Source organism: Trematomus bernacchii, unplaced genomic scaffold, assembly GCF_902827165.1.
Source record: "Trematomus bernacchii unplaced genomic scaffold, fTreBer1.1, whole genome shotgun sequence".
Lineage (NCBI taxonomy): Eukaryota > Metazoa > Chordata > Actinopteri > Perciformes > Nototheniidae > Trematomus > Trematomus bernacchii.
In genome coordinates this window covers 4,020,802-4,047,832 of record NW_022987616.1, presented here as the reverse complement: position 1 = coordinate 4,047,832, position 27,031 = coordinate 4,020,802, and the positions used below count along the sequence as shown (strand labels likewise).

The following is a 27,031-nucleotide window of genomic DNA, read 5'->3' as shown; positions in this document are numbered from 1 at the left end:
AGTGTGTGTACTGCCTTGCGTATGTTTAGTATCACTGACAAAAGGGGAGTCACAGAGTCAACAGAGTGGAAATTAACAAAGACAAATCATCAATCTTCTCTCTGTCTGACCGTCGGTACACACAAAAACAACTAAGGAGTATAATTGAACAGCCTCAAGAGACGCACCAAACAAAACAATGTCTCACTCCAGCGAGCTGCAGTCATGTCTGAAATACTATTCACATGCTATTATAGAAGGGTGTAGGAGAAGTAATATCATCTATTTACAATTTACTTTGACATTTCATGTTTCGATTTGGTATTTCACATTTATTCGCTACGCTCTGTTCTTTCACCTTACACGGTTTAGAGGCTAAAAGACTGTTGATTTCTGTTTTAAAATGAATATGTGGCATTTATTTTCTGTCAGTGGTCGAGGTCAGTTACTGAACATCAGCCCGAAAATAGAAATTCCACTCACATTGATTGCGTAAGAATCTACAATATTAAACTCATAAAAGACCAAATGTATTTCTGTTTATGAAAGGATTTGTCCTTCTGACCTTGTGCTTCCTTCCCCACTGAGCTTTTATAATGTCTGTGTCCATAACATGCATCTGGGGCACTTTACGACATACATTAATGGTCTTGCAGCATACTTCTTCCTGCAGTAGTAAAACATATCTAATGTTAAAAATCGACATCATATAATCTATAATATGTCAGCATCATATTGGTTTTGTACGTAGATTGATGTGCTTAGTATAATAGGTCTTGCACCATCGTTTCAAATGACTGTATCCGTTAAGTTAATTGTCTCTTAGCTGTGTGTCAGTACATACTGTGAAACCAATTTAAGTCTTTCTCACATCTGTCTAATTCCTTAAAGCATAATAGTAGTAATCTGTAGATTGTGTGTAATGGCACAATCAACCATAAAACATAATTGTCACATTACATGTAGTGTATATTCCTCTGATCTTGCACATTTATGTCTGGATCTGTGAACATGAAAGGAAAAGAGGAAAGAGCCGAGACCGTCTCGATGATCAAAATGTGAAACGTGGAGAATCCTGAGAGTGCTGGTGAAGGGATTTTATGTGAAGCACTAACTGAGACCAAACTCATTATATAATAATATGGGCACATAAACTGGCAGACAATCAGGTATAATGTAACTTGTAAGCCAAACTTGCATTAACATCCTCATCTGGTGCTTTTCAGCAATATCTGCTTCGACCAATGTCAGAAATAAAAAAGATTTTTGTATCTGCACAAAGTATTGGTAAAGTGGAGCTGGTGGTTATCAATCATATGCCTTTGACTTCTAAGGCTCTATTTGTCTGTTAATTAAAGCCAGTACAAAATGAACACACGGCTAATGTGCAGAACGGTTTCAGCAGTGACCACGTATTGGTTCACCTGCCAATCAGCCTTTGTTACCGTGGCGACAGCAGTACTCCTCTGGTGACTGCAGTCAGATGGTGAAGAGGGGCTGGCGGTTAAGCAGTGATTAAGGATGGCCATTTAGAGAGGCTGGGAGACGGGGAGACCTTGAGGAGTCAGCCATCCATAACACTGTGTACATAGTATTGACTGGCCCCCACACTGCGTCACCAACACACACATATACACTCCATGCCAACATCCTCACAAGGAAAATCACAACGGCAACATAAACCCGCTCAACTTTGCATACTGGCGGCCGAGCTAATTTGGCCAAGAAGTGCTGCAACACTTTGATTTGAGAGGTTTCATTTTCCATAAATAAAACATGTTGATGAAGTAGAGTTGAAAACTAAAACTCCTCTCCCTTGGGGCTGCTGCCAATGAAAGGAAGTGCAGTCAGGGTTGTTCTCACCTACTGTGAAGCAAGATAAATGTGTGTCTACAAGTGAGAGAAGGGAACAATGTTCTCTCTTGCAGCAAAACCTCAGGATTTATGTGAAAATACATATTTACTTTATAACAGTCTTTTATTACAGTGCAGAATGGGTCGAGGTGGAACGACAGATAAGAGAATGGATGAATTTATGCAGTCACTGTCAAGTACGTCATAAAAACACAAGCCAAATGTCCAGGAAAACACACACACACACACACACCTTGCTGTCGATCTCGCTGCTGCCCAGAGACGTCTGGATGACGTAGAGCAGAGCATCTGTCAGCCCGTCACACTCCCTCATCCTTCGTCTCGCCTCTTCACCTGCGGAGCTTACATTCCTGCAACACACACACACACAGAAACACTGGTCAGAATATGCATGTATTGTGTTTGCCAAACAGAAAGAGAAAAAACAAATGGGCAAAGCTAAGAGAGTTGGTGAGGAGTTAAGATAAGACGGGAAGACAGATGAACGACAAACAGAAAGCTGGTAACGAGAAGTGTAGAAAGACAAAGGCAGAGAAAGAGAGAGCAAACCGGGGAACACTGGCAGCTCTCCCTAAACTAAACAATTCAAACTGGAACATTGAAATTCTGGATACATCTCAATCTATGCCCCTGAAGGCTCGCTTCAATTTAAAGCACTTGACTAGAGTCCAAAAAAACAGCAGCTTTAGTCAGACGGTTGGATCCTGAACTTCACAGCCGACACAAACACCAATGCTGCTTTGATCATTTCACAATATTGTACCGTTTATTATTAGGACATTTGCCAGTATAATGCACTTTTAATGCAGAATTGTAATTGAACTGAAGGTACAGGTGGGTGGCGCTGGGTTTTGTTTGGGTTTCAACGTGGAGCTGAGGCTCACTCAGTCCAAGACATTGACTCATTTTCCTGTGTCAATATAATAAATATGAAACCGAGGTGTGTGGCACGAGAGATTTAATATTGGATTTAATTTCCTTAACAAAATAAAAAATAGACACAGCTAGATTTGTATGTAACTTAAAAAATAACATGATTTATTATCCGTTGACCAGAGCATAAGAATGCTTACACATTTGTATGATTAATGTAAATTCATTAGGAATTACTTACACATTAACATATGCTAAAACTAGTTACGATGGTCGATACTATCAAATATGCATGTATAAAAAGGAAATACATTTTCAACCTGAATACATGCGTGTAAAGGAGACAAGCCAGAGAAAGGGGAGAAGAGATCATTTTTAAAAACGAATTTGTATTTGTGCTAAATATATAATACGACAGGTTTGTACTCCAAACACAGGAAACTTCACACACAGGTTTTTGTCTTAGAAGTTCCTCAAGTTCATTTTCAAAGACATCTTTATAAACTCCCTCAATCGCTGCTCAAAAATAGGCATCACTGAAACACAGAGGCAAGAAATATTTCTGTGTGAGAATAGAGCGTGTATCATGCTGTAGACAGACTTTAGGGAAATCAATATAAGAGCCATAACGGCACAGTCTGTGTGTCTTTATATACTCACAACCACTCACCATATTTCCTCAGCAAAGTCGCAATGTGCAACATCAATTCTTGTCAATTCTGTTCTAAGTCACAATGGAAGAGAGGCGTCCTCTAAAATGTTTATGACACAGTATTGTCACCATTAGTGTATTGATGGCTGTAGAATGGGAACACGTTGCTCAGGTGAGGCAGGTGCACTTAAGTGGATGAGGTTATTACACGGTACATCCTCTGGGGGCCAGAATGGAGGGCTACAATTGTTGCAGAGATCACGAAAAGACAACTATTGGCTGCCTCAGTATTCATTTATTTTCTGCTTTTAACGGAATACAAGACATGTATTACTCAGGACCCGTTTTCATGATGTCTACTTGTTAAACTACACTATTGATCCATACGTTTGTAGCCTAACTTCCTTAATTTGAATTGCACAGGGGCTAATATTTTGTGGCTAACTGTACTTGAACTTATCTTTATTTTCATACAGTCGTGTAGCTCATAGTGCTACAATGAATATCATTTTGCGAGACAAAACATCAATTAAATAAATAATTCAAATAATAATAGAATAAATAGGACAAGAGATAGAAAAAGTATTAATGCCAAACATTTAGACGTAAAAGAAGAGGTACCGTATGTAAATGACGCACATAAAGAAATGACTTAGAGGTTTTCTGAAAATGTCCCATGATGCTGTAACACATGTAGCAAAGTTTGCTAACATGATTATATATAGGTATAATACGTGTGAATATACTGCCATGGCGTTGATGTATATTATATTTGGTTTTAACACCATATGCCGCCTTATTCAGGAGGGGATATAGGTGCAGACAGCTGGTATAACAGAGGGAAAGAAATCAAAGGAATTAACAAACCAATTACTGAAGTTTGTTCACGAGTTTAAACAGCTCTCTTAAAAGGTGAAATGTCAGAAAAACAGACGAGGCAGACAATGGAGGTGTGAACGAGGAGACGACGTTATGGTATGAATGAATAAGATCATCCATCACATTGGCATTATAAAGAGATCCCAGCTGTGCCACCACTCCATGAGATGAGGTCAATCATTTATTGTACTGATGAGAAAGAGAGAAACGAGCGAGAGCGACGAAGACACAGCAACTCAATTAAAACTTTGAGAGAAGGTCAAGTCATTTTCACCCGCCTTGAATGCTAATGGGGAAACAAGCACACGATGCAAATCCCGCTTAACAGAGAAAGATTCCTGAGTGAAAACGGCGAGAACACTTCCACTTGACTGATGTTTAAGTACCAAAGAAAGAGAGTGGGGGTTATTTATTTAACGCTTCACCTTAAACATGCTGACTTCTGAGCTTTCCATACATTTTTTATCTGATTTCTTATCAATGGATGGATAAAGGGACCCGGCTATGCTACAAAATATGTCAATGTTAACTTTAGAGACAGAAAGATCCCTGCTTCTTTTGTATATTGAGTGGACAACGACTTAGTACAGAAAGGGAACAAATAAATGACGTTAAGGCACTTCTACTGATGAACCAACACTTTGCAAGTTGCTGCTTCTTTATCATAAATCTCCAATGTTCATTACATGCTGTTTTCTCTTTCTGTGTTTACATAGAGATACAAGGGTGCAGTTGTAAGGCCTTCCAAATCAGCTTTCTATTGAATCTTTTATTAGACTAACGACACCATTTCATGCAAGCTCAGTTTGTCACTTAGTCAAACTTTGCTGAAAAAGTGGCTTTAATTTTCTCAGACCATGTGATGTAGAAGCATGATTCTGAAACGGTATGTCTTATTACTTTCCTTAATTGTATTCAACACACAATGTTTTCTTTTTCAGACTTAAAGCTATACAACTAGAACAATGACATCCATGTGGATTGTGCATCAATGCAACCAGTTGAAGGAAAGGGTACATTTGTTGACTGATTTCATTCATGGCCTTGCTAAACAGCACTGGGCGATGATGTTTATAAAATACAAAGCAATTCTCAATACTTTTATGCTCCAAGGTCTAAGACATAATGTGGCACATAGCATAGGTAGTATGCTGTCCATGCTAATTCATGTGCAATCTTTTAAATACTTAAGACATTAAAATATTCTGATGTTCTTGTACGATGTCATGTCCGCAATTACATGTTCTGCTTTTGTCTCTGTGGACACAATGCCCCACGGAGAGGAACATTGCCATGAGTGTGTTTGTGTGTGTATAGTGAGAAAGGCTGTGGATGTGCCTGTGTCTGTATCTGTGCCTGTTGGTCTAGTGCAGGGGTCGGCAACCCGCAGCTCCGGGGCCGCATGCGGCTCTTTAAGCCCTCTGCTCTGGCGCCCTTGAGCTTAGACAAAAATAAGAAGGAAATAAAATACAAATATTTGTAGGACTATTTATATTTTGTTGCATGGTTTGAAAATGTTTCGTATCTTGTATTTTGAGGTGATACTGTGACACTTAAAAAAAAAAACGGTTTTAATTGGGTCAACTAAAATATGCGTCACATCCTGCTACGGTCCCGCGCAAGCGCCTTTTCCTGCAGGTGAATAACCTGACCCCCGGCTCGATGAGCGAACTATGGAGGAACACAGAGGGTTTAATTCAGCGTGGACAGAGTTATCTGCTTTCACAGCAAACGATGCTGGCTTACCGGTAGGTTTGATATGTGGAGAGAAGTTGTCAAAGGAGCTGCAGCTTTACGTATTGGAGGAAAAACACGGAAGAGGAAGACAGCTGACGATCTCCAGTCATAATTACATTTGTTAACTATGTCTATGTTTTATTTATTTTAAAGTGGGCCCATTTTAATTTGATTTATTTTCTTCAAATGTGCAGAGGACTCCCCAAGTGCCGTGTTTAATTTATTTTAAAGTATGCCTGTGTATTTTTTACAAGAGTAATTTGTTTATTATTAGAGGTAAACAGTTTGTAATAAATAACAAATGCAAAAAAACTGTAGTTTTCGTCTATGATATAACAATATATACAGCTTTATAAGCTATCAACCTATCAAATATGTTTTGCGGCTCCAGACAAAAGAAATTGGTGGAAAAGGGGGAAAAATGGCTCTTTTGGTCACAAAGGTTGCAGACCCCTGGTCTAGTGATTCTGTAATGAAGCATGACATATTGTGCCTTTCTACAACACGCCTCTCCTTCTGTGCTAGTTACTGACAAACGCACAGAGGCCAGGATTTCTTGTGCAGAAAATAGCCTGCAAACTTTTTTTCCGAGTGTAATGTGTTCTCAGGTGTCCTCACATCTCGCTGTGTTGCTTCAAAGAATATTTATATATTGCTAGCTTGTTTGTTTGAGTCAGCTTCCTCACTCTAACATAAGGGATTTATGGACCCTGGAAACATAATCTGAGCATATGGTTATCGCTCGCAGAGAGGGATATGGAGCGATAGAGAGCAGATCAAACGGCATATTTCATAAGCAAATGAAGGATGAGTATGGATGGTGACATTTTTAGCAGTGTGTCTTTGCATCAACACTAAAAACACTTTGCTTTGAAAGCGTGTGTGTGCGTATGTGTGTGTGTGAATGACGTCCTTACATTTAACCGGTAATCTCTACAATTTAATGAGTCCATTACAGGCTAACACTTCATCTGATGTCACTCTTCATTAATCCAGCCTAACTCATTAGCCAACCTCGTTAAATAATTACCTACTGAGCAAAAAAACACAGAACTTGATTAAGCATCCTATTCAGAATTTAAAAGTTGTTAACTTAGCTGAAGTTAAATAACAGGAGAGGGCCATTGTTGCCAGTGCAAATGAGCCAAAGCCATTTCCCAAACTCCCTACATGGTCCTAGAAAAAGAAGAAAACATGACCTCATCATATAATATCCATCAAGAGTCAGATGCTGGAATTTGTTTAAACTCACAATATTTTCACACATGTCTTTTTAGGGAATCTATCACTAAAGAACAGAATTTTTCTGAATCAGATTGTAAAATGTTCCAGTAGCCTGATTGGTGAATCACAGTAATCCCAGTCAAATGGTAAAAAACAATAGTACGTTCTGAAAAGTAGCGAAGTGCCAAAAAGTTCACTAACAAGCTTCCTGGTGTCTGCAGGATCTGTCTGTACAGTCATTAAAGCATGGTCAACATTGACGTTGTTTTCCCACCAATTACACTGTTTAAAAGATACTAGACAGGTTATACATTTTTCATTCCACATTGATTTTCCTCTCCAGGGTATAGTGTACCTGAAGAAATCAGTTGGGAGTCACTGAGCAAATCACACGCTAGTCACTCTGTACAATTGTACTTGTTGAGGATTCGTGCAACATGTACGGGAAGGAAGTGAACACGAGTGAGTCTCAGACAGATGGCTCTCTAGTGTTGCTCAAGGAACAAATGACCACAGAGTGACTTTGTCTCAAAGAGCTGCTGTGTGGTAACTCTGCACAAGTATCTGACCACTTGTATGTGTGTGTATGTGTGTGTGTGTGTGTGTGTGTGTGTGTGTGTGTGTGTGTGTGTGTGTGTATGTGTGTGTGTGTGTGTGTGTGTGTGTGTGTGTGTGTGTGTGTGGGTGTGTGAGTGAAAGAGAACAGGGGGTGAGGCAGCAGTCGGTAATCAACAGACAAACAAACTATTAATATCAATAAAGCAAATATGGAATAAAAAGTTATTTGTGACTACTTATTCTTAATTCATCTAATCCATCACTGCATTGTGGGTGTCTGAAGGGAAGCAAACTGTAAGTGTTTATGAGTGAGTGGGTGATCCCGATAAGCAGAGAACTAGCACAGAAACACACACACACACACACACACACACACACACACACACACACACACACACACACACACACACACACACACACACACACACACACACACACACACACACACACACACACACACACACACACACACACACACACACACACACACACACACACACACACACACACACACACACACACACCAACAGTGTATAGAGACAGCAGGTTGGCTGTAAACCAACAACCTGCAGGGAGGTAAACAGCCACTGAATGGAGGATATAGAAACCCTTAACAGGAGACCATGTGTCTGGCCTGATAACACGGCATGTGTGTGTGAGCGGGCAAAAGTGTGAATAGGGAGGGGCCTTAAATTCCCACCAATCGATTAGACAGCATATGGGTCCATCAGCATCATTAGCTGCTTGGCCCACGTTTTATATATTCACACCCAAAGTAACAAACATGAAAGACATCACACACTAGCACACAGCCCGTATTTGAAACACCTGATGCCCTGACACCAGTTCATTCCCATTATCATATGCAACTCCCCCTTGCCGGGTGTGATTTCTGAGATTGATTCATTTTTCGCGGCAGGGAAACGTGTGCCTGCATGTGAACACACACGCGTTTAGAGGGATGTATGAAGTACTCAGATCGTTTATTTAAGTAAAAATAGCTATATTTAAGTAAAAATAGCTATATTTAATTGTAAAAATAGTACAAAAGTACCATCAAATATACTTAAAGTACCAAAGGTGAAAGTACTCGTTATGCATAATGGCCCATTTCCAAATAATATAAATTAAAAACACTGGAATATAATAATGTATGCATTAATTTCATCCCAGCTGGTAAATGTAGAACTTATTTTAATTACTTTACATATCATTCTGCTGTATATTTAAACCTATAATTATGTGTTAACATGTTTATGTATTAGTTGATTTATATGTGTTATCAGCTAATAACTTGAGTCTAACTCAAGTTAAAGGATACATGTAAATGATAAACCAGATAAATGTAGTAGAACAAAAGTACAGAACATGTAGTAGAGAAGAATAATAAAGTGGCATAACATTTAAATAAGTAAAGAACAAGTAACTCAAAATTGTACTTTAGTTGAGTACTTGAGTAAATGTACTTTGTTATATTCCACCACATCGTGTACAAACATACACATATAGTGCACAGGTACATGCACGCTCAAAGACACACACACAAAAGAGATATATCAGTGTTCAGGGCTTGTACACACTGAAGAAGGATAGACACACACACACAGACACAGCACAGGGATAATGGGAGAGGTGAGAGGTCTGAAATTGAGCTGAGGCACACTGGGACCTGAACACTGTGGCCTTGTGTCACTTTAACCCCCCCACAACAGACCGTGAGATAGAAAACAACCCTGGAGAGCAGCAGCAACACCTTCATTACTCTCTGTGTCTCCGCTAGGTTTTCTGAGATCCTGTTAGTCTCTCCCTCTCGTTGTTCACCACTTCTTCATTCTCTCTGTTCTTATCTTTCCAACTTTTCTTCTTCTCTAACAGCTTGTAACAGCTTTTACAATTTGATCTGTAGCTTCACAATGTGGAGCAGAGCACTGACGGCATCATTTATCTTTCCCCTACATCTTCAGGAAGACACACACTGACAAACACACACATATTAAAGTCTTATAAACTCCTTAGTGTGTGAGGATATAATAGTTTTGATATAACAGTTGAAAGTCTACACATGTCACTGGAAAAAAACGGATTATTAAGTCTTAAAAGTTTTAGGCTTTGGGATACACAAACAAATATAATGAACATCAACAATGTTCACATTTATGCGTTAAACAAATATTCACAAAACCTAGGAAGCATCTGCCGTCTTCTCTTGCACAACATTGAACACATTACTTTCAAAAAATGAGTTATTTCAAGTAAGGAAAAACATTTTCTTTCATTTTTACCCCCACTGGTATCTAGCCAGGCAGATGATGAGATTTTATTTCAAGAGTTTGACAGTGACAGTTCAGCGGAGTTAAATTTAGTTTGTGACATGTAAATAATTGAAAAGAGAAATTTGAAAAACTCAAAAAGCTCAAAAGGAAACTCTTTCCTATCTGCATATCAAGAGGGCTTAGATGGGAATACGTGTGTTGGGTGAACTAACTCTTTTGATTTTGACTCGACTCTTTTCTGGTGTCATGATTGACACAAGTACCATTGCTAACTATTTTGTGGATTATTTTTAATAATGTGTCATTTAATTATATATATGGCTAGCAAAATGTATGAATTTACTCAACATCAGAACACATCAGTTTGAATTTTGGACAGTTTACATTAACTTTTAGTATTGATCTTCTAGTGACAATAACCTATTGGTTTATCCTCTCAATTCCATCCACAAACAGTTGCAAAGCAAGAGTTATATCAGCACTGCAGCGCTCTGACTCATCCCAGCACAACACTCACCGACATTAGGACTTTCCCTTCGATGTAATATTTATTGCAAGCTATTAGTGGACTGAATTCGATTTATACAGGTGTTTGTGATATTGAGTTATTATGTATAATCATCTTGTCCTGTACCCCGGGCCCCATGGCAGTTCCTGTTCTGATCCATTAGAGTGCTGACAACAAAAGGCAGAGAGGTTTGTAACAGAAAACTAGCCTGGATTTGACCTTCCAAGCGCTTATTTAATTGCATCGAAGCAATGCACCTGGCACTGCAAGCTGTGGTTAGAAATTAGAATATATATCAAAGTGGTGCACGACTGTAGGTCCTCTGAGGTGAGGAACTATTGTAGTGCAGAAAACATACAGACATTTACAAGAGCTTTGAGGATGTTAGGTTTAAAATGTTATACTGTTGAAATAAATAACATTTAGAATAGTGCGAGTGTTGACTCAGTCTCTCGTTGACTGGCAGGAGATTTATATTTGACTTGTCAGACAGCAACCAGAGAATTCTGCCTCAAAAGAAATTTGGAAAGATTACTATTTTCCAAGCGGGTATTCTAAGTGATTACAAACGGAACAATTACCTGAGCACCTGGGAGCCTTTGCTTTGATATGTTGCTTGCGCACACACATGCACACAATGTAGCACCTTGCACACACACTTATTGGAGAACATACCAAAACCTGTTTGTAACATCTTCAGAATAGCTTTGAAATGCCTTTGAGAGACACTCAATAGCTTGAGATAAGCATGCATACAGCTTGAGAGAAGCTCTGCAAAGCGAGCGGGGTGAGGTCTAATCCAGAGCTGCTGCTGCTGCTGCTGCTGCTGGGTGATGGAGGGCCGGCTCAAAGACAGGCGGCCGCGGACATGGAGGTTTTTTTCTAAACCAGTTTCAGTCCTCTGTGGATTTGCTGTTATTGTCTGTACTGTACGTAGGAGAACAGATGTTGTTGTACGGGATCAAGAGCTCCTTCTGTACTTGGGACATACTCGTAAAAAACAGAAAGTCTGTGCAGAGCAATCCACAAAAGTTTGAATTTCACCTTTTGTCAAATAATGCTTGGGATTATCTGTTCTGGATTTAACAAAGGATGACTGACATGTTTGACCATACAAAGAGCTAATGTGGCTACGAGGTAAAGGTGTATCGATTAACGCTATACTGGATGTACTCTACAACCCTTCCCATACTATTTTCGGTCAAAATTGACCGGTGTGTTTTGCACAGTGATATCTCTGGAACCCCTTATCCAATTTTGATGGTTGACATCTCATTTGAACAGTCAAAGCAAGTCGAATCAAGGGGTGACAGACAGAATGACACCAGGGGTGAATTTAATGTTATAATTGTGCAGTAAGTTCAAAGATAGTGCTTACTGTACATGACTGTATATTATATAAATGCTTGCCATGTAGGCTGTGTTTACTGGAGATGGAAATGCTTTAGTTGGTGTTGTAGCTGAGATTCTTCCCGTTCCAATGATGTATAGGATGTATTGATTAGATACAAGCAAGTCAGTGTTTCATTGTGTACTTTCAAACTACAGTATATGGTCCGGATCCACCGGTGGGCCCATCAAGTTCAGCATTCACTGCATTCACTGTGATGAATATAAAATAAGACACTGATACTGTTTTCCTCAATGAACATTTAGAGAAAAATAAATATTCAGGGCTCTTCTCCCTCAGGGGCCTCTCCCTCAGGGGCCTCTCCCTCAGGGGCCTCTTCCTGGTCTGTTGACTGTTGGTCAGGCTCATAGTCTGGATCGCTGTTGTCTTCCATTTCTGAGACATGTCTGGTTCAATCTCCTCTTCATCTGGTTCAAAACATTTGTCCAGAGCCTCTCTGACAGAAAACCGCCTACTCATTGTGTCAATGAGACAAATGTGAGCAAGGCACAAATATAACTGCATGAGAGACAGTAATGGAGGGGCACAGAGCTCGCACCTGTGAGAAGGTATGATACATTGTATCACACAGCGCGAGAAAGTGAGAGGTTCCCGTAACTTAGAGCACATTGTTTTGTCTGGAAGGTGTGGGGGGACATAAGCACAAGAAGTGTGTGTGTGAGAGAGAGAGAGTGTGTGTGAGAGTGTGTCTGTGTGTGTGAGAGAGAGTGTGTGTGAGAGTGTGTCTGTGTGTGTGTCTGTGTGTGTGTGTACATTGCGACAAAGTGAGAGGTTCCCGTAACTTAGAGTAAATTGTTTTATCTGGAAGGTGTGGGGGGACATAAGCACAAGAAGTGTGTGTGTGGTGTGTGAGAGAGAGAGAGAGAGAGAGAGAGAGAGAGAGAGAGAGAGAGAGAGATAGAGAGTGTGTGTGTGTGGGTGTGTATGGTGTGTGTGTGTGTGTGTGTGTGTGTGTGTGGTGTGCGTGTGTGTGTGTGTGTGTGTGTGTGTGTGTGTGTGTGTGTGTGTAGATGTTTTCTATCTGCAGGATGAACATAATACACTCATACCCATTCATTTCCTATGGCGGTCAACATCATGGGTGTTTCACTGTTGAATAAATCACTAAGAAATCAATGCAAGTGGTGATCATCAATTGTATATGTCCAGATGCCTAGTGTGGAGGATAACATAAGGTCTTGAGGCAATTGGATGAAAAACACAATATTTATGATCAAAAACAAAGTAACTCGGTCACTTTTGACCCGAAACGCAAGAGAAGGGTTAAACAGTTGAATGCAAATACAAACTTTTTCTTTGACTCAAATAGACAAATGTCTTCTAAAAGGTTATGTAAAACTGGTCTGTTGTGTGCACACTGTTAAAGTTTCTCCGTCTGATGAATCCATTTTAAGTGTGTTTATCAGTGATGCTTGAACTCCTCCGACCTCTGAACACAGTGTTCTACACAACTGTGAGTTGTCCTTCATTATTTCCAGCTTGAAAAAGCGAACATACTTCATCGGCAACAAAATGTCTTGACGCACAAAGAACTCGTACAATTGGAGGAGTTGTTGCTATGGCTCCCAGCACAAGTTAGTGAGGGAGAGAGATAGAGTGAATGAGTGAAAGGGAGATAGGGGAACAACTGTGCACAGAGTATTGTGTAGAGTTTATGAATAAATGCATGTATAATCACACAGCGGTGAACATTCAAAGGATACAACATTCATTATCACACACATAAGAATTGTCTCATTACGGAAAATCTTAGCAACAGAGAAACAGAAGAAAACAAAGAAGGCAGATTCACATACAGAGTTCACGGCTCTGTGTTGTACTGTTATGAATGAGTGGGAGATTAAAGAAGAGAAAGGAAGGCAAACAGTGCCTTGACATTACTGTCAACTATAGGTGTGTGTGTTTGTGTGTGTGCTGCTGTTACCTGAGGCAGCCTGTAGCATTGCGCAGCACCTGCGAGGTGTGAAGATGGAGCTTGCGGTCGTCATGGTGATTGGGGGAGGAGTCCCAGTTGGAGTGGGGGATGATGACGCTGTTGGTCAGCACGGCCAGGGCGTCCTGGATGATCGGCATCTTCAGAGCATCGCATGACGACAGGTTCCACAGCACACCTGCACAGAAAGAAATATACATTTAAAGGTCATTTATTTTAACCATTATTTTGTAAAGGGTGTTACAGAAAAAGTGACTTTGTTGTCAAAAATACTTGGTTACATTTGATCAAATTGTTTCTGTTTGCCCCCAGAGAAAACTTTTTTTCCCCCCATATAGTGTTTATTAAGTATTAAAGACATTTTAGTTTTTTCTTGCAACTAAACTATCATGTGAAACTCTTTACGCCAAAATAAAACCATACCGCATCTCCTTAACATCACCATTTTATAATTTTGACTGTTTAACATCCTGTCCAGGCTGCAATGTAAATTCCTTATTTTTAATCTCTCTTTTATTACTGCTCCTGTCAAAACTGTATTCTCGAAGCCCAGCTAAGTGAAGACAGTACTCTTTCCCACTTTTTAACATGTCTTTCATATGCAGATATATTATGAAATGTGGTTCCATTAACCTCTCTCAGTCTTTTATTCAAGAATAAAACAAAGAATAAAACAAAGTACAGAATATTTGTAAAATCTGAGAACAATTTTCTGTTGGTCCAGGCGGAAAGCCAGCTTTCCAACGAATGCATCACTTATTAACTGTGTTGTGGAGAGCACACACGCACACACAGCAAGTTAATGTTATGTACGCTCCTGTATTGGCAAGTTTGTATGTACACAGGATATTTTCAATCACTTGCAAGAAACACACACACACACACACACACACACACACACACACACACACACACACACACACACACACACACCACACACACACACACACACACACACACACACACACACACACACACACACACACACACACACACACACACACACACACACACACACACACACACACACACACACACACACACACACACACACACACACACACACACACACACACACACACACACACACACACACACACACACACACACACACTTCTTATCAGATGGAATACCAGATGCCTCTTTGCAGACGTATGACAGCGGTAGCCTTGTTGGTCAACTGTGACACACACACATTCACACACACCATCAGCATTCTTGCATTCAACATATGTTGAAAAGTCTCTGCTGCTTGCACTGGTCACCCCTGCAGAGAGAGCAAGTGCTACACAAACAGATTTAGTAACAATGAGCAAAGAATGTGTGAATCAGAGGGTGACAGGCATGAAAGACACAGAAATAGAAAACTAATGAGAGGAAGAGAGCTGGAGAAGTGTGATGGTTTAGGAACAGATTGAGAAGACTCATGCAACACCTTTTTATATGACAAATAAAAAAATGCAGTTTTAAAGGTCACCGTCTTTCACATATCTTGTCTCTGAGACAGCTGTAGCGGGTCGTAGATGACAGACGTCATTCATTTGCACAGTTACAACACAAATAGAATATGGTCAATACTCTAGACATAATGTGCTCTGTGCAATGGACCGTGTTCACAGAGTCTGTCAGCGGGCTGAGAGATGTCCTGTTCATTCCACAATACAATGTGCATCTAATGTCTTGTTAGATGCTAGCGCAAATGAAACAGAAGGGTGGCAGGGAACAGCCATTAGTGAATATAGATACCGTCTGTCATCTGAACAATAGCACTACTGAAAAGAAGCAAGACACTGAATTCATAAAGCTCAAAGGAAGGCTGCTTTGGAGATAGGATTGACATTTGACCTGCTTCTATACAATGGCAAATTAAAAGAGATGTTTTGGTTTAGAGACATAACTAAACTGTAAAAGATCCTGAGGCATTCACTGAAAATAAGGGGAGTGATAGAGAGTCAGAGACCAACATATTACACTATGCAAGACAGAGAGATTAAAGTGTGAGTGTGGGAAAAGTTAAAAAGAGAAAAAGAAGGCATGACAATCTGTGTGTGCATGTGTGTGTATGAGTTAGAGAAGCATGCGAGGACAAGAAGAGGAGGGTGATAATAACAGGATGACCTTGTATGCTGTTTGGCAGCAATCAAGTGCTCACACTGTATGGGTGTGTGAGTGTGTGAGTGTGTGTGAGAGGGGGGGGGGGGAGCGTGGCAACATTTGCCTTCACTTTCACTAATCCGCCTCTTGTTTCACATCTCGAGTCCCTCTCCTTCCTCTCATGGGTTCTTTTCAAACCAAGGTAAAAGCTCCATCATCAACAAACACACGATGGCAGACATATTCGGCAAAACACTTCACTTTCAAACATCTCTTTGTATCTCTCTTTTCACTGTGTTGGTCTACTTCTCAAGTGGGAAGGGTTGTCAGTGTGTGATTGCAATCAGGTAAAAACAGGGATGTGTGTTTGCGACAAGAACATGTAATGTCTCCTTTGGCTTCTCTAGAAAAAGCACAGACATGACAAAAACACAATGGATGTGAGGGGATGTGGTCATGTCATTATTTCGCAGACGGAGACGAAGAAAATATTTTAACAGAAGGAGGATACACAAAGGAATAGACTCCTCAGTGTTTTCTAGGGCAAGGACATTTTGTCTGCCACGTCTAACATTGGTCAAATTCAAGGTTGACACACACACACACACACACACACACACACACACACACACACACACACACACACACACACACACACACACACACACACACACACACACACACACACACACACACACACACACACACACCACACACCACACACACACACACACACACACACACACGCACACACACACACGCTCACACACACACACCTGCCTGCTCTAGAAACATAGATCTGTAATGCTTCGCTAAGCCCAGTGTCCTTAAGGGTATACCATCAGGTGTTCAACAGACAAGGACATCAGGCTGGAGTGTGTGTGTGTGTGTGTGTGTGTGTGTGTGTGTGTGTGTGTGTGTGTGTGTGTGTGTGTGTGTGTGTGTGTGTGTGTGTGTGTGTGTGTGTGTGTGTGTGTGTGTGTGTGTGCTTCCTCCTTCCTATCTCCCTCCTCTGAGTTCCCCTCAGACGCTTGACGGACAGTTTCCTCAGAGCTGGGTGGTTTGGGGAAATAGGGAGATGATTGCATGAATTCATGAATAAATGAGAGTGTGACTTGTATGGGCAGAGTGAGACCTGTTAGGCCTCAAGTGGCAATGTTTTATTAAACAGCCTTCATCTGTGTGTCTCTAAGTGAATAAGTTAGCTGCGGGGTCAGAGCCCGGTAATGAGAAAAGCCAAAGAAGACAAATACCATAGCTAATGTGTGTACAAAAAACTGTAAACGAGAAATAAAACAAAGAAATATTGATTTTAGATTAAATTATAGGTGACAGCATGTTAACAAATGCTGACCCCAGAGTCACACAACTTCCCGTCCTGCAGTCACTTTGTGGGAAACATTTGTCAGCTCTAGGTTAGGTCCTGTATCTTGGGTAAATTGTCACTGCTTATAGTGGAGGTTTCATTCCCACCAGGGCCTCCCACAGTGAAAATGCTGCAGAGACATTTCTGCAGGACACTAACAATTGGATAGCATAGCAGCAGCAGTCGGAAAAAGTCAAACTGGTGAGGGCATCCTGTTCCCCCACAGGAATCTCGTAATGACTGTGATGGAGCTTTGTCCTCAGGCATTTTATAAAGAAGGTTACGAGCTTTGGCTTAAATTAAAATGGCTTTGGCAAATACTGCAGTAATGGGGGCATTTGGACATGGAGCAGTGATTGATGCCTTGAAGGAACAGAAGGAAAGGTGAATACATTCCAGTAAAATATGGCAGCAGTATTACTTCACTATGTCGGTTAGTTATTGGCAGCATCAGCTTGGTGTCATTCCAACACTGCTGTGCAATGCATGGAATATCAATCAGCACTTTGAAATTAGCTAAAATGTTCATTTGTCCCCAGTTTGGAAAAATAGATAGCACATATAACTCAAGATGTTTGCACCAATGCTCCACTTTTGAACAATTTCCTCAGCAGTTGCCTCTCAGTTTAGCCTTTGGGAGCAGGCAGGCGCTGCAGCGGGCTGTGCCACGGTCCACTGCCTCAAGGTGAGCCCATGAGTAAGGATAGCATCTCCTATTGACACCCAAGCCTCGGCATCGACCACACTTTGACTGACAGGCCCGGAAGCCTTGACTTCGTCCTATCTACCTCACACTGAGACCCAGGGAAGCCAATAAAGATTGTCTATATTTAAACTTCAGAAGCGTCAGGGAGATAGGGTAAATTGTTGAGGGAAGGTTTTTCTGGTCACCAAAAAAAGAAAATGATGCCCCGTCTCAATTCCCCCGTCCTAAACAGATTCTTAAATCACAGAGAATAGGGAAGGGCTTTGACGAAGCTGACAACACAGAGGCAGTAATGAGGAGGCTGATTTGTTATGACTCTAGCACAACCACTCTCTTCAAACCCAGCCGTTGAGGATTGTGTCTATTGATGTCATTTCAGCATGCACCACTGCTCCTGATGAACCACACCAACTGCCATTGCTGTCAAATCATTTAGCCACCAATTAGTAGTGAAGGTCAAGCTCTGAGAGGAATGTAATTTGGCAATAGATCTAATGCCTTTGTGCTACATATAAATGAAGAAGAGCAAATGATCTGCTAGATGAATCTGTCTTTTTGCAAAGCCTACTCCACTTTTGGCTTGTGAACATTACAGGGTTCATATTATGATCATGCCAGGTCCATATTTGTATTTTACGGTTTTACTAGAACATGTTCACGTGGTTTAATATTCAAAGAACCAAACACTATCTCATAATGTTCCCCTTAAGTCTGGCAAAAACACTCAAATACACTCCTAATTGAATTACTGAATATTTATGCAAGAGTTTCTAATGGCAAATCAGAGCTCCAGCAGGGTCTTCCAGCAGGCAAATGAAGATAGACTTCAGAATAGAGTTGTACTGTCATGAAAGCAATTGAGATGTGGAGTTCAATGCTAAGTATCAGAGTAAACAGACAACAGGGGAGAGTATGCATGACGCTGATTCAGTCAGCCAGCAGCAGGGAACAGGAAGAGCCAGGGAAAGAGAGAGGTTGTGTGCATAATGACTATTTATACAAGTCAGAGCTCAAAATATGATGCAGTATGACTTGCAGGGCAATTTATTAATTTGTTACTCCTTACAAACACTCTCCAAGCAATGTTTTAATCTTTCAGTGTCTTAAGAGCTTTTAAGATATTCTTTAAGGTGCCAGAATGTCCCTAAAGGCAAAGTCTGATGACTATCATCACTGACACGTATAGCTTAGCGTCAACACTGAGTTCTATGTGAATTTTAATGATGCTTCTTTATCTGGTATAAAAAACACTACTTCCTTATTTTCTCCCCTTCCTATCTTCATCTTTCCTCCACAATCAGTCCTTGTGCCCATCTTCCTTACCCTGCCTATTAATCACTGTTATTCAATCCATTTTTTATTTTGTCTGTATTTTGGGTGTTAAAAGAGAGAATCAAAAAAACTCCTCACTGGCCCCCTGGCTGTCATTGTTGTTATCTGCCAGGTCTCCTCAGTGAGCAAGTGACCTGCGGGTGAGATGCGTTTTGGGATGGATGTTTGAGCGTGTGTGTGTGTGAGTGTGTGTGTGTGTGTGTGTGTGTGTGATGGCGCTTGAAGATGAGCTTTGTTCAGCTGAAGAAAATGGGGTCAGGAGTCAAATTGAACATGAGCGGGCTGCACCGACTTTATCTCAGTTTTCTTTGTGCGCACGTGTGTTTCTGTGTGTCAGTTGGAATCTATATCTGTTGGCAGGAGAGAATGAGCGTGATTGTACTTTATCTTTGGGAAAGTCCAATCCTCTTGTAGCAGCGTGCACGCGTGTCTCTTATCTCAGGACTAACCTGGTGCAACCAAGAGGGCTTTTGTCTGAGCAAAGAGCGAGAAACATCGGTGATACAAGTGCAGATAAATACCATCCAGACCAATGTGATGCAAGTCACTGAGCCACAAGAAGAGCAGCATGCAATATGGACACATCAGAGGGAAGAAAAAGAGAACATAAGAACATATACAGTGAAGGAAATGACTGTTCATTTCATTGTAAGTGGGTAAACTTACTAAATCGGCAGGGGATCAAATACTTATTTCCTCCACTGTAAGTAGGAGGAATAATAAAACTAGGAGAGATTAGGTGACAAAAAAGGAAAAGATGATATATAAAATAACTGTCTTTCTTCTGTCCACTTTTTAAGGTAGACAGGCTCAAATATGATGACTTGCTAAGTATCACATACAGTATGTTAGCCTTTATAGACTGAACCCTGTGACACATGCTCCCAAACAACATTTGACACACACAAACACACACACACACACACACACACACACACACACACACACACACACACACACACACACACACACACACACACACACACACACACCACACACACACACACACACACACACACACACACACACACACACACACACACACACACACACACACACACACACACACACACACACACACACACACACACACACACACACACACACACACACACACTGAGGTTCATCATTATTACCTTTCCTGAGGCAAAAGCAGCAGTCCCATGCTGGAATATAACTGTAGCTGCATATTTAGATTACATTATTGGGGTGGTGTGTGTGTGAGTGTGAGCGGCGGTGAGTCTGTGTTAGTGTTTGCTGCTGCACTAAAGGGCCTCTAGTTGAATATGAAATTCTTAGTGGGAGGCATATTGCTTAATATTTCAGCAGAAATGGAGATCAAATTAGATCAGCTAATGTAATGTATGTTTGCTTATGTAGGTGGGTGTCACATATTTTGCCTACACAGATATGTGCACGCATTTCCAAAATAAGTACTGTTCATCTGAGTGTGAATGCATGTGTACATATACAGTAAGTTGGTGTGTATATCTAAGTTTGTGTGTGGGTGCTCTACTCAATGTATGTCTCTACTCAGTCTAGTGGAATAACTTGTTCTGCTCATGGCCTTAAGGTTAAATCAAGATTGACCAGTGTTTCTAAAACACAACACTTGCTGGTAGGGATGCACACACATTCTTGTGATTCTTTGCAGCCCCCACGCAAAAAAAGGTATATTAGAAAAACAGAAGACGCATAACAAAACATTTCTGAAGAGAAATGATGCTCAAAAAAGAGTGCCTCTGTGCTTTTGCTGCATTCTTTACAGAAGTTATGCCTGAGAGTCTGAATGTTAAATAGTTTGGCATATGAAGGAGCTGAAGATGAACAGCCTTGGTGTCTGAACAGTGAATAGTAACCTTTTGTGAAGAAGATTCTTTCAGAGTTACATTTATAAATTCTCCAATATATAACATCACTCTTCTTTCTTGCTTGGAATGTGTGTATGCCTCCTGTGTGTGTGTAAGTATGTATGATTCATAACTACCGCAGTTTTACATTTAAACGTTTTTAAAGTCTTAGATTTACCATATCTAGATCACTTATAAAAGGTCAGAAGGGTAATAAGTCATGAAGTTGCCTAGTAGATTCCAGCAATAGTGTGTGTATATGCAGCCGGACCTCATATCAAATGATGTCCACTAATTCACATAAAAGTGTGCATTACACACACATGTGTACACCATTATAACCTCTCCCGAGGCAATGCAGCAGCGGAGTCTTGCTGAAAAATAGCTGACCCATCATAAACATGCGAGGCAGGTTCTGTGAGGTGTAAGTTTGCCGCAGTACCTGTGACCAGCTCTCTGATTTCCACATCTCCGGTCTTTCTCAGCAGGCGGACCAAGGCAGGGATCCCCCCGCAGTTCTTCAGGGCCACTTTGTTCTCGTCGTTGGCCTTGCCGTACACCAGGTTCCTCAAGGCTCCGCAGGCGCTGCGGTGCACCTCGCTCATCCTGTGGTCCAGCAGGTCCACCAGCAGCTGGATGCCTCCTTGTCTGCGGATCTGAGGATACAAACAAATTAAATTATATACAACAACAAAAAGATCATCAAATACATTTCCAGCCACCAGGAAAATGGCCAACAGTTGTACAGTCAAGTGTGTGTGTGTGTGTGTGTGTGTGTGTGTGTGTGCGTGCGTGTGGCTTACAGTACCCTTCAGTCCTGCCAATCAGATTAACAACCCGTTGTGCACTAATTAAAGATCCTATAACACAGCTAATGAATGTGTTTCACAAAATGACACTTAATTATACTGATGAGGGTGGGGGGGTGCAACGCAAGCTTTGCTGATAATCGGAAAATATATGACGCAATATATTTTCGTCTGTACTGTAGCTCTACGCGTCTCCGATCCTGCTTCTCAGTATTTCCCATTTGAACTCGTCTTTTTCTTCCTCCATTTTAATTCATGTAATGTCTGTTTCTGTGTATGTTTGTTTTCATCCTGTCTGCATTTTTCTGTTTCAGTTGTCTGGTTCATTTCTCCTTCAATGACCATGCATAAACACATCACTACTGACATGTTTGGCTTCTGCTAACTGAAAAGGAAAATAGCTCGGAAGCACAACTGCTTCTTCAAATAGACAACAAAGGCTCAAGTGATTTATAAGATGTGCGATTTAAAAAATGCACCATGCATAATGGGGAAGTTCCGTGCATACAATACAATACAGCTTTATTTATATAGCACTTTAAACCTCCAGACCAAAGTGCTGTACAGGCAAATAAACAAAACAAAACATACAAAAAGTAACACAGCTCAGCTCACACACCATAAAACAAGTACAAGTAAAAACAATAGACAATTTAAAAGCAATAAAAGCAACGCTCTAAAATATGTTAATACGCTAAGGAGAAGAGGTGGGTTTTAATAAGCGCTTTAAAAGCAGGCAGTGTGGCGGCCTGTCTGATGTGCAGGGGCAGATCGTTCCACAGTGTGGGAGAAGCACCGGCCCCCTCTGAGCTTTGACTTGGCTTTGGGCACATTCAGGAGCAGCTGATCCGCTGACCTGAGAGGGTGGTTGGGTGTTATAATTCAATACATATTGTAAATGTTATAATATGTATAGTTTAGAGATATTAAACTTTAATACAAATAAAATGTGAATATATCTATATAAATATAGTAAGGGTTAGGTAGCAGCTCAGAAAGATATGGTGGGCTCATACCATTTAGGGATTTCAAAGTAAATAAAAGGATTTTGAAATGAATCCTAAAATGTATTGGCAGCCAGTGGAGCGAAGCCAAAATGATTTATGTATGCAAATAATAAATAATAAAGAGGCATTTGTGGTCCCTACTCTTTACCCTAGAAACATTTGAAAATGTTAAAGAGAAGAGAGCATGCTGGTAACTTGTTATGTATAATAAAATATAAAGAATACATAATGCACACACTAGTTCTGAATCTTATAATTCAATACATATTGTAAATGTTATAATATTCATAGTTTAGAGATATTAAACTTTAATACAAATAAAATGTGAATATATCTATATAAATATAAATACATTGATAATAAAAAAATATGATAACAGCTACGACCCAATATCTTCCACACACTAATAGTATCAGTCCATCATCGAGTGAATCCAGTTTATATTGCTCATTAGGTCAAGTTGCAGACCATAAGGTTTGACCATGTAATTGAAACATATAATAACGATACACTGAGGAAATGTAAGGCCTTGTAAAAGTGTTCCATTAGTGAAGTAGTAAACTGCTGGTTCCATCTGGATCTCGAATATCAATGAATAAAGTGAAAACTAAATGGCAATTCAGTGTGATTATCAGGCTATAAACTTAATGTTGCAGGTGCAATCTACAAAATGCAAGCCTTAATTACCAAATAAGGATAAAAACAGATGCTGAAACCAAAGAGGAGAAAGCTTAATGGATTGTGTGACTTCCCCAAAAGTCAAGAAAGCTGTCAAGAAATGTGAATATTATTTTCATGTATTTTATAAAAGCCTGTCCGTAGCAAAGAAAAAGGCCCATATACTAGTGGCCTCCCTTTTCTGTTCAAGCGAGCGGGTATTTCCCTATTCTCTACTACTACTGTCTCTTCTGGATGTATTCTTTACGTGTTGCTTTATTTGCTATTTACATACACAAAAAGAGACACTAGAGTAGAGCGAAACAAACAAGCAAATCAGTGCAGATTAATGAGTTTATCCTGATTCTGTGAGCACAGTGGGGATCACAATGAGGGCACTCTGGTGTTACCCATTATGCCTCCACCCTATGGTGTTACACGTACTGCCTTCTCTCTATGCTGTGCCTTTTAACCCCCCCCCCACATCCCTTTCTACAGTGGGGATCTTCATTCGCCTTAGGGGGCCAGAGAGCTTACAGCCAGCCGTGTTTTGTCCAATCAACAGGGGTGTAGTACTAATCACCAGAAACAGGCTGCTGTGATCACCAGGAGACTAATACCAGCACGGATAGAGCAACTAGTGTGTGAGTGAGCGTGTTTGCATGTCTGTGTGTGTGTGTGTGTGCATGTGTGTGTGTGTGTGTGTTTGAGAAATATAGATTGAGAGAGAGCAGAGAGAGAGCATGTTTCTCACATTTCCACTTTTATTGAATCTCTGGAGTACTGCGACAGAGTTACTCATCCAGATAACTTGGAAAAAAGTTTTTCACAGTTAACTGCGTAATCGTGCTTCTTGAAACCCTCTTATTTTTTCTGCATGTTCTCCCCCAGACCTGGTACATTAAACAGTGGAAAATAATTCCTGGTGTCTGTTTAATCGTGAAGCACCAGATGGGTGGAGTGTACCGTGCAGACATGTTGACAGGAACAGTAAAGTGCAATGAATCCTCTTCCAAGCCTTCTCCCGTGATTATCACTGGCACTCATTGTTTTGTCTCCTGTGGAAACCTCACACATCTGGCATGGGTAAGCCACAGAGAAATGAAAAAAGAGCGCACAATAAGTGTTTTCAACTTTGATTTATTCATAGGGAAAACAAATGCTTAATGCGAGGCAGGTGTGGAGACAAAATGAGTGTGAAAGTAAAGAGAGAAAAAGAGTAAGGAAGTGATGGAGGGCATGGAGAGGATGGAGGTGTTTGATGACACAGCAGGAGTTTATCGAGCAAAATGACTTTGCTTATCTTTTCAATTAAAATGGATTAAGGGAGGCAATGAATGGCAAACTAACCTTGCTCCATTGGCCTCACCATTTTCTCAGCCTGATTCGCTGTACCTCTCATGCCCTCCAGTCGTCACCTCTGCTCCCCTTCCCTTCTCCCTGTACCGATCTCTCCTTCTCCCCTCTCCTCTTTAAGCTTGTGTCACAGTTAATCTGTTATTCCATAAAAGCCATAGTGCTATTACTTTGTATTGCCTCTGAGCTACCTACAAGGCTTGCCAACACCGCTGAGTCTGTTCCTGTCTTCCATGCAAAGAAGATTAGGAGCGCAGATTGATTTGTCTTTGTCTCCCACTGTTCCGCGGCGGCCACGGGTGTTGGTAACCCATAGCGACAGCATTGCCGTGGTAACAGTTAGCAGTGGTGAAAGCGGGGATTGTGGGAATCAGATGTGCTGCCGGCATCAAATCTGGCAGTGGAACAAAAAGCAGTGACACATACCTGGGTTGGTGGCATATGAAGCCTGAAAAGTGACTCACCACATATGGAACGTCAGCATTAATCAGCAGCACAGATTGAGAGTGAGAAGTGGGTGTGAGGACATGTGACATCTGCCATGCATGTGCACACTCATGCATGGGCCTCAACGCCTCGTGGCATGACAGTCACCTTACCTACTTTTGGGCAAGCCCTGTTTTCTAGATTTAATTTACCTTTGATAATGGCTATCAATAATACAATGTTTCGCTTAATTTCATTTATGTTTATTTTATACTGAGAAAGGTTAAGCAAACGAGCGTGGTTCAGATTCAAACTTGACTCAAATTTAGCCGCAATACCAGGTGAGCTACAAGACAACCCCAAGAGCTTTTGTTTTTACCTGACACTTAGCCTCGAGCTAACTGCATTTAAGAGCTTTCCACCTTGGGCTAATTGGGTTCTTGGCTCTTTGCTAACATTTCCCTTTGGAGACTTCTAAACTGGGCCACACTTGGCATTAACCTATAGTTTCATAACACTGTTCTGAGGCAGCTCATTTTTCAGCAGTATCAACAACGGAGAAAACCTACCTCAATAAATACACTAGAGGCTCTGACGTTTAAAGAGTACGGCAACAGAGGCCACAAAAACACAACTCTCCTCAGCAGGGGATAGGGATATGTGCTTATTAATCCCAGTCTGTGTATGCTTTGATGAGTGGGTGGTCCCCAGTAGTTTCATACTAACATATGACCAATTAGTCAGATGAAGACCCATTTCAAAGTGTTTTTGTCACCAGGTTATGGATAGTGAAGGGAAATGTTGCTGAGATGATGGATGAGTAACTTATAAGGATAGCCTAACTCTAAATGCTCTAGACCACTAACCCAAGGTGAAACCAGACTTATTCCCTGAAGGTCACCTGAAGGCTAGTTAAGCTGTTATAAAAGAGATTAGGACGTTTTGCTTGACAAAGAAAATTATACCATTGATGAAAGGCAGTTTTTCTCACTGAAATATGTCTCTGAAAATTGTAAAAAGGCAATAAAGGATAATCTGAAGTCCCTGAAGGACTACTAGCATGTTTTTGTATAGGTGGTGAGAATTGACACAAGGTTTCTAAGCCATTCCTTTTCCTTTCTCTATCTTTAAACACTCAGAATGGTACACAGTTATCAAAGGGGAAAATATGGTCTGCAATGTGTAAAAAGTGGGACAAGCATGCAATATTATTACAGTATTTGCTACGGAACATTTGCTGTGTCTTTTTTCATCCTTCATGCTGATGCCTGTTGTACAGATATTCACAGCTTGCAGATTGCACAGTTCACGCTCTACAAATCAAAAACAACATTCTGTAAACATATTGACTTTACCTTATTGGCTTTCTTACCGTAATATAAAATGCAATTCTTACTGAGAATACAATTTAACTTAACATTCCTGTATTGATACTACACTGTATAATCAAGCAGGTCCGCTGTAAAAAGAAATGTTTTCACATCCTAAAAAGGTGGGAGGAGAAATTAAAACCATTGATAACAGAA

General features: G+C 40.6%; 1 protein-coding gene across 1 annotated transcript in view; it reads right to left on the bottom strand.

The window, feature by feature from the left end:
* Positions 1–27,031, bottom strand: part of ctnnd2a (catenin (cadherin-associated protein), delta 2a) — a 208,383-nt gene that overhangs the window by 41,860 nt on the left and 139,492 nt on the right. The window contains 3 exon segments of the mRNA XM_034132641.1: positions 2,087–2,204; positions 13,894–14,080; positions 21,693–21,906. Of these exon segments, the coding sequence (XP_033988532.1) occupies positions 2,087–2,204; positions 13,894–14,080; positions 21,693–21,906 (519 nt within the window).